Source organism: Sitodiplosis mosellana, unplaced genomic scaffold (assembly GCF_009176505.1).
Source record: "Sitodiplosis mosellana isolate CC-2019 unplaced genomic scaffold, AAFC_SMos_1.0 Smas_scaffold_6167, whole genome shotgun sequence".
In the NCBI taxonomy this organism is placed as follows: Eukaryota; Metazoa; Arthropoda; class Insecta; order Diptera; family Cecidomyiidae; genus Sitodiplosis; species Sitodiplosis mosellana.
In genome coordinates, this window is record NW_022601408.1 from 1,585,766 (window position 1) to 1,597,973 (window position 12,208).

General features: G+C 35.7%; 3 protein-coding genes across 3 annotated transcripts; 1 reads left to right on the plus strand and 2 right to left on the minus strand.

Annotated features, from left to right (window-relative positions):
• Positions 1–1,844: 1,844 nt before the first annotated feature.
• LOC129575795 (organic cation transporter protein) lies at positions 1,845–6,532 on the minus strand. The gene has a single exon (XM_055459866.1). The coding sequence runs from the start codon at positions 4,415–4,417 to the stop codon at positions 2,717–2,719; it is 1,701 nt and encodes a 566-aa protein (XP_055315841.1). The 5' UTR covers positions 4,418–6,532; the 3' UTR covers positions 1,845–2,716.
• A 1,590-nt stretch (positions 6,533–8,122) lies between these two features.
• Positions 8,123–10,029, plus strand: LOC129575796 (ferrochelatase, mitochondrial). The gene is made up of 6 exons (XM_055459867.1): positions 8,123–8,259; positions 8,333–8,819; positions 8,894–9,059; positions 9,216–9,371; positions 9,447–9,563; positions 9,697–10,029. Exons 1-6 carry the CDS (start codon positions 8,232–8,234, stop codon positions 9,889–9,891), a joined length of 1,149 nt encoding a protein of 382 aa, XP_055315842.1. The 5' UTR covers positions 8,123–8,231; the 3' UTR covers positions 9,892–10,029.
• Positions 9,936–11,540, minus strand: LOC129575797 (DNA repair protein XRCC3). The gene is made up of 5 exons (XM_055459868.1): positions 11,317–11,540; positions 11,108–11,242; positions 10,707–11,041; positions 10,425–10,628; positions 9,936–10,310 (listed from the first exon to the last, which is right to left on the minus strand). Exons 1-5 carry the CDS (start codon positions 11,402–11,404, stop codon positions 10,056–10,058), a joined length of 1,017 nt encoding a protein of 338 aa, XP_055315843.1. The 5' UTR covers positions 11,405–11,540; the 3' UTR covers positions 9,936–10,055.
• Between the last annotated feature and the right edge of the window lie 668 nt (positions 11,541–12,208).

The window sequence follows — 12,208 nt, forward strand, 5'->3', positions numbered from 1 at the left end:
TTGGTATGGAATATTGATTATTTTCCGATCGCCACATCACAAGGATATACAAGTAGATAAAAAACATGGTTTGTCAACAAACTTGATACCGCAGAGCGCAGAGATATAGAAAGTGTTGTGCATATGATATATTTGCATGTGCTGCACATACAATAAATATTTCAATTGGAAATTCGAAAGATTGCGTAGTGTAGATGCGAGAGCGCACCCGTGAAATAGTGGGCCGACAAAACCACATAAAATTTCGAAAAACAACATTAAATACAAAACACGAAGCGAAACACAGATGAAAAGAGCATGAATAAAAATCACAACGCGATAATTTTGTTGTTGATTCATTGTCGTTTTCAATATTGTTACAGATATTAATATTTACCAAGCCCATTACAATAAGATGAACGAATTGTTCAACAAACGATATGCGCAGTTCAATGACCCAATGAATCAATCACTGTCACACACAGATTTTGGTATTTTTCGTCGATGTTCCTCTTCTTCTCTACAACTTTGTATTCGCTCTTTTATTATTATAATGACATTTTCCGATCATCGAATTCGAATCGCAGCCCCAATATTTAGATATAATTTTGCAATGTAGTCATATGCCTTCAATTCTCGTGTCCGAGTGCAATGGTGTTCGAGGTTCAAGTGATTGGCGACACGTTTTGTATCATGTGTCGGTTTAATTTGCGATTTGCTTTGTTGACACATCACTTCTATTTGGATTGATAGTTGATAAAATATCTCGTGATGCGGCGCTTTACTTCGTTCAACCGATAATCAGGCATTGGCATCACTTACTAAACATACTTACTAAACATACTTACTAAACATTCACATCATGACCTCATGCATCGAAAACCGTGCCGTTTATCAACGCGCTTCGTGCTACAACTTTTTTCGGTCGGTTTTTGTGTCGGCCATTCTAATTTCGCTGAAGATAACTGCCAGACGGTGCAATATTTTAACTCACAGATAATCGTTAGTTGGTAACAATAAATTAACTTGTTTTTGGTTCATATGGCTTTTTTTCCCAATGTCTTCTTTATTCATTCATTCTTTCAATTTTTCTGCACGATTGAATGAAATATATGAATATGTCATTCGTTTGATAAGTTGCGCTTGCAGCAAGAAACGTTGAATTGAAATAATTGAAAATGAATGGCGTAAAATTGCAACTGAGAAAAAGTGAGCAACAATAAGATTACAGCTTGATAAGGAAAAACGTGTGTAGTATCGATTGAATGCGTCGATTCATTGGGATTGTAAGTGAAAACAAAAATATCAGGCGGTCACAGCCGAGAATAGTACCAGCTCCATTAATTTGTATTGTCATTCAATATGCATATAATTATTTGCACTGTGTTGTGGAAAAAAGGGTGAAAATAAAGCAAAAACAGAAATGCTCAATATAGATTTTTCCCAACTGTGCCGCATTATTGTAGTTCGGTATGGTGTACCGGTTTTTTTTTTCTTTTGCAAACATACAAACAGAAGATAGGAAGAGCACATGTTTCAATAAATAGTTTGTTGACGCCTTTGCTTCGATTTTATTCGATTGTTAAAATATCATTTTACCACATTGACACTGTGTGTGCGTGTGTGTACCAACTATGTGCATGGGTCGTCTTTATTATGGATTATTAGATGAGACAGACGGAAAACGAATGCTTCGTAATTTCGTGGTTTAAAAACTGTGAAATATTTCGATATGCGGCAGTGGCGACATTTACAACCGGCACACAATTTAACTTTCGACTTTGAACTCGGCATCCAGTGGTGATAGTATCAACTTAATACGCTTCACTGCATTCCATTTATCGTGCTAATTTTTAAACACAGAATTACAATTCGTTTTTGATATTTTTATTTCGATATCTCTCGTACAGATCATATGATAAAAATGCCATTTGCATGATTTACATTTAATGTATAGCTCGATTTAGTTGGTATTTTTATTCATTCAGTTACAAAATTGCATTTATTCAAATTCATTCTCATGGACATAGAATGCTTAGATCAAAAGCATCATTGATTTAACGCTTCATTGTGCGAAAAACGAGTGGGAGAGCGACAGAGACATAGAGAAATAAGCAATGTTTTATTAAATGTAAAATGTAATGCATGCTTTAAACAATGATGTTGGACAATCATGTGACAATTAAAGCTGAATATATCTAGTCTATTTTTAGTACAACACAATTGCTTTCCATTTAACTGTGATTTTCATATTGATTTTTAGCTTTAGCTTCAACTCGTTCACTTCATTTATTTAGCTCGCAGTTTAATTTATCTGGATGCAAATATACAATTGGTGTGTTTGTGTACTGTTGTTACTTAGTGTGCTTTTATTTCATCTTTTTTAACCTTTTTTTTTTCGATTGGTCAATTAATTTTTATGTTATTATTGTTGTTGCTGTTGCTACATATACAGGAACGTATTGAACTTTGTTCAATATACATACATATTGACTCATTCTTTGTCAATTAATCTGTTATTATTTTATTAATACTAATTTTCAAATATTAAATGAATTTTCTTATTCAATAAAAATACAGGATAAAATGAATGAATTTTCAAAAGAGTTCAGTTGCCTTCTTCTGTTTTTGTTTTTCTTTTTGATTTTTTTTTTTTTTTTGGTTTGATAGAAATGTATGGTTTATGGAATCTAAATGATTAACTAATCATTGAATGGTTTGTGTCTAAAATTACATTCTAGTTATCGACCTTGGCATGGCCATTATGTTCGGCGGTTTCGATGATGCCAACGCCGTTTGTTTCGGTTGGATTTAGCCTTTTCAGTTCTGCGTTGTCAACGGTATTTTCTTCATCTTTACGCACTTTCTTACCGAATCGTTCTCCCTCTTCGATTGTTTCGGGTAACGTTTTGTTCAACGTTTCCGGCAGGTATAACGATAAAAGGCCACTAATAAATGCAAGCACACCAAACACAACCAACGGCAATGGTTTCCATATATCGGACAGAACGTTGATGTATGGTGCTAAAATGCCACCAATACGTGCCATCATTGATGATGCGCCTAAACCAACATTTCGTACGGGCGTTGGGAATTGTTCGGTGGTGAAAACATAAATTGTACCATAGCTAGCGGTGATGGCCATTTTACCAAACATGGCCAATATAACGACGGCATATCCATGCTGTTCAGGTACGATGATGGTCGTTAACAGTGCGATACCCGCCACCAACATGCAACCACACAAAATATTCCGTCGTCCCCAACGATTGAGTGTGAGCAAAAGGAACGTGTAGGCGGGAAATTCAACGGCACCCGAAATGACAAAGTTCACATAATCATTGCCGCCCAAATTTGATGTGTTCCACGAAAGACCATAATATGTGGCGCTATTGACAAACCAATCTAGAAAAATCAACAGTGTTTTTCGGCGCAAATTTGGGTATCGGAACAAATCAAATACCGAAGGTGGTTTTTCATCTGGATTTTTGATCGTTTCTTTTTGATCGTCACCAATGCTATCGAGCACTTCTTTTGGTACGGTTACTTTATTCTCTTTGGCAACGTCTTCAATGATTTTAATAGCTTCTTCTTTGCGATTCTTTGATAGCAACCATCGTGATGATTCCGGAATGAACCAATAGTAGCACATAAACACCAATCCGGGAAGTGTGATGGCAATTTGAAATTCGCGCCAATCGGGAAAAACGTATGCAAAGCCAGCCGTTAAAATGAAACCAAATGAGAAGAACATCATCACAGCAACGCCGGCAAACAAACGATAAGTATGACCCACCATTTCCATGGCCAATACATACGACACGAGAAATACACCCGATGTTGTTGCACCGATAATCAAACGCGATAGGGTGAATATTACGTAGTTGGGAGCAACGCCCGCAATCACACCGAATATCACCTGCAACACAAGCGAAGCGAAGAATACCGGCTTTCGGCCATAATTATCTGACATTTGTCCAAATATAATACTTCCAAGTAACACTCCCACCATGAATAAGGCATCAGCCGTTGCTCGCATCCATGCCCGTCCACATATCATAGTCCATTCAATGACCGTTGAACTTTTGTACTTCGAATAATCGTATATGTATGAATCACAGGCAATCGTTTGGTTTGCCGTTGTATTCGATTTAAAATATTCCTCACTGAAATCGACATCGAATCGTTCACATTTCGAATAATTTCCCGCGATTTTATCGAATGGATATTCCATTCGCAGTTGGTCCGATGGAACGTTGTACGATGCATTGCTGAATTCAAATGGAAGCTGACACCGATGATCAGGCCTTGCCATTAAGAATACGTTCGCCATTTTGTGGAAACCACATGGAATTGCGGTCAAACATAGTAAAAAATAAATACGTTTCTGATAACGACCGAAGTCGCCAATGTATTTAAACAGATCCTCATAAGCCATTGCTCAACCTCCTTTTTTCTTTCACTACCGCAATACACGTCACACCGTAAAATGTCACAAATCCGTTGGGCTTCGATAAGGGTAATCACCGGAAAAGGAAGTCTATCGCCTAATATTGTCTATATCTGTGTGTGATTTAAACTTTTTTCGCAACCGTTATCAGCCTCACGACTAAGATGATCACATAATTTTTTTTTTTTATTCAGGGTTTTCTTTTTACCGAAATTTCGTTTTGAGATCGACGCGAAATGTAAAACCTAAAAAGAAGAAAGCCGGTCACAAAACATGAAACAAAACGAATGAACCGCACAACTTGAAATGAAAAACAACGATTAATCCGCGCTTTATTTTATCATTACGATTCGGTGGGTCGTAGTAACGTCAAAATGTTCTCTATTTCACTAAAAACGTAACATGTTTTTATCGATCTATTTGTGTAAACAACAAAACATCTATATAAGAATGTACTGAACACATTCGTGTTCTCTTCTTTCTCGTTTATGTGTGCAATATTGCTGTTGAAACACGTCTGACCGATTATATGAAAATAAGCGACTGTAGTCGAATTCTCAGCGAAAATACAATGTTTAGCTCACAGTTTGATTGTTGTGACAACCGAAAAAATAACGCGCACACACTTAATACAACAAGTAAAGTGAATTGTCGATTCCCAGCGACACACTATGAAATACCATTTGAATGAATTTGGTTCGACAAAGCGGCACAGAAACATACGATCAACAGAAGACTCTCTGACACATACGTCATACGAACACATACACACATGTACACACACATATACTACCATTTTACCGACATACATACCCATACATACCAACGCAACCATCGTTCTATACGCTTCAAATGACACATGTTTGGGAATGCGCAAACACTGTGTCGGCACAGTTGCATGGCTATATGAACATTAGAGTGCGTCAATATCTGAATCTCTCAAAAAATAGCCAATTTTGTGAACTTTTTCAGAGAAATAACTTTAAACTGTTTCAAATTTCTGAACAAATTTCTCCTCCCATTACAAGGAGAATGTGCGTGAAAGTCGCAGGAAATTGATACATCCGCTTGATGCCATAAGTTGTGTCTACTTTACGTATGTTTTCTAAAAATAAACTGAATTTAATGTTATTACCACATCGAACACTGAGTTCATGCGTAATTTTAAGTTCATCTTAAGAACAAATCAGTATAACAACAATCAGTCTCTCGTGTTCAACAAACACATACACAGTGTAAATAACCCAATTAAAAATCTATCCACCCTAAAACCGGGCACATCATGCGATACTATCGTATGTTATATATTTGCTTTTGCGTATTGTCGACTTTTCGTTCGGTTCACTATGGGATAAAACACATGATCACATTGTGAGTTGTGTTCGTACACAATACACATAATTTAACGGTAGTTTACCACGTCGTCGGTTGAGACGACGGGATCAAAATCATATTGCCTTTTCACTCTCGATTTGCAGTACATTTCATTGAGAACAATAATAGGATGTGTAAACGAAAGAATTGGAAATCGTTTACACACATCCAAATACACTAGCATCCATCAAATATGAATGACTTAATTACGGTGCACGTCTTTTTTTCTTTTGTTTTTATTCAAACGTTTCGATTGATTGTGCTTTCTACAAACATTTTTACTCCCTTCAACGTATTCAATGTTCACACAATGTGAACTTTCTACGGTTCAAATCCGTACAAACACTCGCTGGATTAATGATTTTGATAATGTTAAAAATAACAACAGTTGCATTCAACACCATACATAATCCAATTTTTTCAACAAAAAAAAAAATTTAATGTGTTGCTGAATACACTCACACGAATGCAATAATTTTCCAGTATCTCAATGGCTGCAGCGAATAACTGCCAATTTTTCACATTGTAAAAATGTTGCTGAAAGCAAAGCGTGTGCTGGTTTGAAATGCTATTGCTACCGTCCGAAATAACTCGTCTTCATTTTTCATTAATACCACTGTAACTTCGTCAAAAATTCCGTTCAACCGTTTATGAATAATGAAAAGAAACAATAAAATATAAAACAGAGACGAAATGTCTATTTGTTCATGTCAATCCAGAAAGTAAATACAGACGAAGTTGCTTTAAGTGGGTGGCAAAAACCGCTCTCCAGTATCGCAATTGAATGTAGGAAAAAAAGGTAATTATGCTGTGCAATGATCTCAATCGGTCCCATTTTGCACGCGCGCTTGCGAGAATGAGAGAAAGACGGCTATAAATTGAATCCATCTCATTGTTTATCGTATAATTGTTGGTACATTGTCGATGATACACTTGTTTGCATTGTATTTTGATTATTTTGCAAAATCTCAGTGGAAAAATTCCATGAATGTAAATTCTGTTTATGTGCGTTGAGTGGGTCAACAGTTAGTAATTTTCCAATCGTGTGCATTGATGTTCGCGCGATTTGTGTATTTGTCGATTTCAATTCTCAAAAGAGAGAGAAAAAGAGAGAGAGAGAGAGAGAGCGAGAGAACCGACCGGGAGGATGTGGTGTACACAGTTCATTGAAAAAAGAAATGAAAACCGACCATGTGCAAAAAAGGAGCGACAAATTGGCGCCACATTTATGACATCACACATGCTTTTTTGTTGTTGGCTGATTATTTTTTTCTCTCGCTTGGTTCACACATCATTTCTTTCATTTACATCATTTACTCACTCTTATCGGATATTGGTATATATTTATAATACGTATATAAACCGGCAATTGATTATACCTGATCAATGGTTCTCTGATTTTTTTTTCGTTCAAGATCTCATTCATCCGGCAAACGACCAGTTGGCACATCAAATTGATATCACTTTATCATGTCGCATGCGAAACGACAAATAAAACGAAATCGTAATTTCGCAGTGCACACACAACGCGATCAAATTAATGGAGACAAAGACCATATGCAAATGAAATTGAATTGTAAAAATAAATCAAGTATTGACTGACGCTTCCCCGAAATAGTGAACGATTATGTGGTTGCCTTGAGACAATTTGTCGAAGTTCCCATAATGGTGGTGCCGTTATGCATTCATTTATATTACAAGCACGTACATTCCATTCATTTCAATGGATATTCATCATATACACTCTTTAACTAGACTTTATCGATGTGGCACTTACCATACGGTTAGTGACTTCAATTTCGAAACAAAATTCTCATATCGACCAATGTGCCTCTCGGTCAACATTTGAATATGTCTTGCGAAATAATCGAGGAATCAAAAGAAGCCCGACACACGGCTATTTACTTAGATAGCCTATTGATTTTTAATCGCATTTAACCTAGTTACATCTTACATCGATAATTTGAATCATTGGAAATTACTGTTAAAAATAGAACACAATGCCTTTTTTACAAAAGAAAAAATGAAAAAAAAATTGTGTCATCTCTGGAGAAGGTTGCAGCGATTAATTGCACATTTTCAGCAAACAAAATTGTAAAACTCTTTTAAAATGAGCAATAAAAGTAATAACACTTGAATTTGTTCGGAAACTGGATATTCAACTGGATCTCCGTGTTTGGTGAGTTTTTTTCGCGCCAATATAGCACTGTCATCGAAAATGTTCTTTACTACCATATTATTTGGGTTGAAAATAGCTTGCTACTCAAATGCACGATACGTTTTGTCCCAAAATCTTATTTTGGGACAACAACTGATGTGAAATGTCATGTATTTTGTGGTTGTATTTGTACCTATCATAAAATTACAAATACCGTCGACTTCAATGAATAGTCCATGATTTAGACTGATAAAAAAGGTGTTAGAAACAATGAATTCGCAATTTGGAAATTTATCACGTAAGAACATAATTAAAATATGATTTTTTAAAACCTGATAAATCCACCTCACTCATTAATTTATCTCTGATAGGAAGAGTTGCAATGCTGTCACGATGCTATAGCTTCGGTGTTGTTAAACCAAAAACCGCTGTATTACTCTTAAATATGGGTGGCCCTCAAAACACCGATCAAGTTCATGATTATTTACTTCGCATTATGACTGATCGTGATATGATTCAGTTGCCATTCCAAGGAAAATTGGGTCCATGGATCGCAAACCGTCGAACGCCTGAAGTGCAGAAGAAATATAGGGAAATTGGAGGTGGCTCACCGATTCTCAAGTGGACAAATCTGCAAGGTGAATTAATGTGCAAAGAACTCGACAAAGTATCACCAGAGACAGCACCACATAAGCATTACGTTGGCTTTCGATACGTAAACCCATTTACCGAAGACACACTTGAACAAATTGAAAAAGATACTCCTGAACGTGTAGTTATTTTCTCGCAATATCCACAGTATAGCTGTGCAACATCTGGTTCAAGCTTCAATTCGATCTACTATCATTATCGAAAGAGGTTGGTTATCAGTACAGCAACAACAATTTCCATTGAATATTTCAAATAAAAATCGTTGACATTGAATTTTCTAGAAATTTACCAAAACACATCAAATGGAGTGTCATCGATCGATGGTCGACAAATCCATTTCTTATCAAAACATTCGCCGATAACATTCGTAAAGAGCTCGACCAGTTTCCAGAAGACAAACGAAAAGATGTTATCATTCTATTTTCGGCTCATTCACTCCCATTGAGAGTACGATCAATTGAATTGTTCTCGTAAATTTTCAATATGATTTTTAGTTTTAGTGCATTTTTATACTATTCTTCTTCTTCTTCTTCTCCTTCTTCTGCTATTCATTTTGAAAACTGTTAAGAGAAAATTAAATTTGGATTTTTTTCGCATTTCCAGGCAGTGAATCGAGGTGATGCATATCCATCAGAAGTTGGAGCAACTGTTGCCTTGGTGATGGATGAGTTGAAAATGTCGAATCCGTACAGTTTAGTGTGGCAATCAAAAGTTGGACCATTGCCTTGGCTTGAACCATTTACCGATGACGCCATTAAGGTAATCGAGTTTCAAACACTGCAATGTTTAATTGTGAAATAGAGATAATAACACATATTTTCGTACATTCCAAAGGGCTTCGTAAAACAGGGCAAGAAGAATTTTGTTATTGTTCCCATTGCATTCGTGAATGAGCACATTGAAACTCTACATGAATTGGACATTGAGTACTGTCATGAGCTGGCTGAAGAGGTAATTTTACGCAATTCAACTATTTTTAGTTGCAATACATTTGCATCAAATGAAATGAGTTTGACATCATTACATTAAAATAAATTAAAAATTCAGAATCAATTCACTCAACATAAATCGATTTTATTTTTAGGTTGGCGCTGAGAAAATCCGAAGAGCAGCTGCACCAAATGATCATCCGCTGTTTATCAATGCGCTGTCGGATATTGTTTCCAAACATCTAAAATCTAATGAGAAGTTTACTCCAAAATTCACAATGCGATGCCCAAAGTGTACGAACCCTCGGTGCATGGAAAGCAAAAAATGGTATTCAGCACTAGTAGGCTAAAAAATGAAGAAAAAGTACAAAGCAAAATCAGTTGGTGCTGGATTTTTTCATGTTGGATGATTTAAAATGATACATGTTTTCTTTGTGGTTAAAATAAACGGTTTTTTTTCTACTGTTTTACATGTATTATATACAAAATATAATTGTGCGTTTTGCTAGTGCCATTAATTCCTCGGCACATCACATATCCCTTGCTCCGTAATGATAAATTCGGCAAATGAATTTGGTAGCTCTGGTGAGAATCCAATTTCTATGCTCCGTACTTTGATTGGAGTGCTTAGAATTGTTGAATCCTCCAGTTTCGATACTTGCTTGTAAGTTTTTCGAATTTTCAACTGAGTTGTAACTAAATTGCTCCAGGCAAGACCCAAACTGGGTACACACCTGTTCCGTATAGTCTCATTCATCGAAGCAGTCACCTGAAGATGATTTGGTTCAAAAAATGGTTTACAGTGGAATCGTTTGAATTTTTTTATTCATAATTTAGAAAATTAGTGGAAAAAATGAAATGAAGGAAAGAATTAATCAATTACCTGATTAACACAAACAATGCCACATTCATGTTCATCCGCCAGTTCTTGAAGTTTGAAAACTAATTTCCGCATGTTATCAGCACGAATGATTGCATCACCGTCGATTCGAAATGCACCCGCAATAGAGTCAATGATGACCAAGCCAATGGAGTGTTTATTCATCAATATAGGCAATCGATTACAAATGCAATTCATCAAATTATCCTATGAGTAAAAATAGATTGTAGAATGGTTTTACATAAATCTACAGTGTTTTTTTTCTTCAAGTAATCACATTTTTACCGAATCAGGGCAGTGTTCAATAAAAATGTTATCAAGCCATTTATCGTATCGATACTCCTTCTTGTAGAATTCTGCTATTTGAACCAGTCGCTTTGAAGGGAATACATCTTCTGTACAAATGTAAACGGCTGACTTCCCCAAACCACCATCCGCCAGTGATAATTGGACATTGAGAGCCAATTGTAAACAGATTTGAGATTTGCCACATCCAGATTCGCCGACAATTTCCGTGATTCCTCTCAATGGCAGACCGTTGCAAGTGATTCTGTCTAAGGCCGGACATCGGAATGTAATATGTCGCCATTTTGTTGCCAAAATTGACGAATATTCGAGTACTTGTAAATAAAAACAAAACTTTATGCTTACAACCTATTTACTAGTGATATTCACTTGAATCTAACCTGTCATGAAGGTTGTGCAGGGAACATTTACCGAAACGCTGGACTTTACCATATCAGCTTCTTCTTCAGTTAACCCATATGATATTAAATCAACCTTTGATGTTTTCAATACTTTACCAACGGTTGTTAAATTCTCTGAAAAAAAAATGAAATCAACCTTTAGTCACGCAATTTGTCAACTTCAGTTGATGGAAATAATACAAACTTACTCCCAGCTAAAATTAACTGAATTTCTTCAGGAATACAAAACGAAAGGTCTAACAAATCTTTTTCCTTGTAGCTGCACGCTAAATCCATCTTGGAAACGACAATTATCGAACAACATTGAGTATAATGAAGAATCAAAACAACACCGTCAAATTTCTTTAAATTTCTGTTGGCGCTCAACTGACGTCAGCTGTCAAAGTTCCGCTTTCGAATATTTGCCGCCATTTTCGAATTCGAATCATCTGTTTTTTTTTTTTGCACATTTTTGGTGGCACTTACGAAGTATATGATTTTTTTCAAATTTTTACCGGTTCGTTATTCGATTGAAGTAAATACTTTCTGTTGACTCTTTCATATTAACACCTGTAACGAAAGTCTTGCGACAAATTCGAAGGCTCGAAATTATACTTTATCTTCAAAGTAAGATAGATACAGATGATTGAATCATTTAGTTGGGTCCCCTAACGTAAAAGAGAAACGCTTTTAGGGTGGAAGTAAACGATACTTTCTGACCTAGAGCGTAAAATGTTGGGAAAAAAAATTTAAGACCTGGACGGCCAAAAAATCATATTTTCTCGATTTTCTCTCCATTATTTATAGAAAATTGTGATGATTTTTAGCTGAAAAAGTTCTCTTAGACCTATCTAAAGATATTTCAAGTGGTGAATATTGTTTTCATTGTACTCTGAGTTTTATTTCAGTCATCAAAATTTCAAAAAAATGACAAATTTGCAAAAATGCAATAAAAATGAGCAAATCAGCTCTCAATGTTTTGTCCTATAAGTTAGAAGATATGGTTCATATAGACTCCACGGTGGTTTCTATCGAATGCTAAGGAATCAAACTTAATTATCTAGGCATACGATTTTAAATATTTTGAGAATTAACCGAATG

Coding starts and splice junctions, on each gene's coding strand:
- LOC129575795 (XM_055459866.1), bottom strand. CDS start 4,417: ATGGCTTATGAGGATCTGTTTAAATACATTGGCGACTTCGGTCGTTAT.
- LOC129575796 (XM_055459867.1), top strand. CDS start 8,232: ATGAATTCGCAATTTGGAAATTTATCAC. Junction 8,260..8,332: donor GCAATTTGGAAATTTATCAC/GTAAGAACATAA, acceptor TATCTCTGATAG/GAAGAGTTGCAATGCTGTCA. Junction 8,820..8,893: donor TACTATCATTATCGAAAGAG/GTTGGTTATCAG, acceptor TGAATTTTCTAG/AAATTTACCAAAACACATCA.
- LOC129575797 (XM_055459868.1), bottom strand. CDS start 11,404: ATGGATTTAGCGTGCAGCTACAAGGAAAAAGATTTGTTAGACCTTTCG. Junction 11,243..11,316: donor TCAGTTAATTTTAGCTGGGA/GTAAGTTTGTAT, acceptor TTTTTTTTTCAG/AGAATTTAACAACCGTTGGT. Junction 11,042..11,107: donor CTGCACAACCTTCATGACAG/GTTAGATTCAAG, acceptor TTTATTTACAAG/TACTCGAATATTCGTCAATT.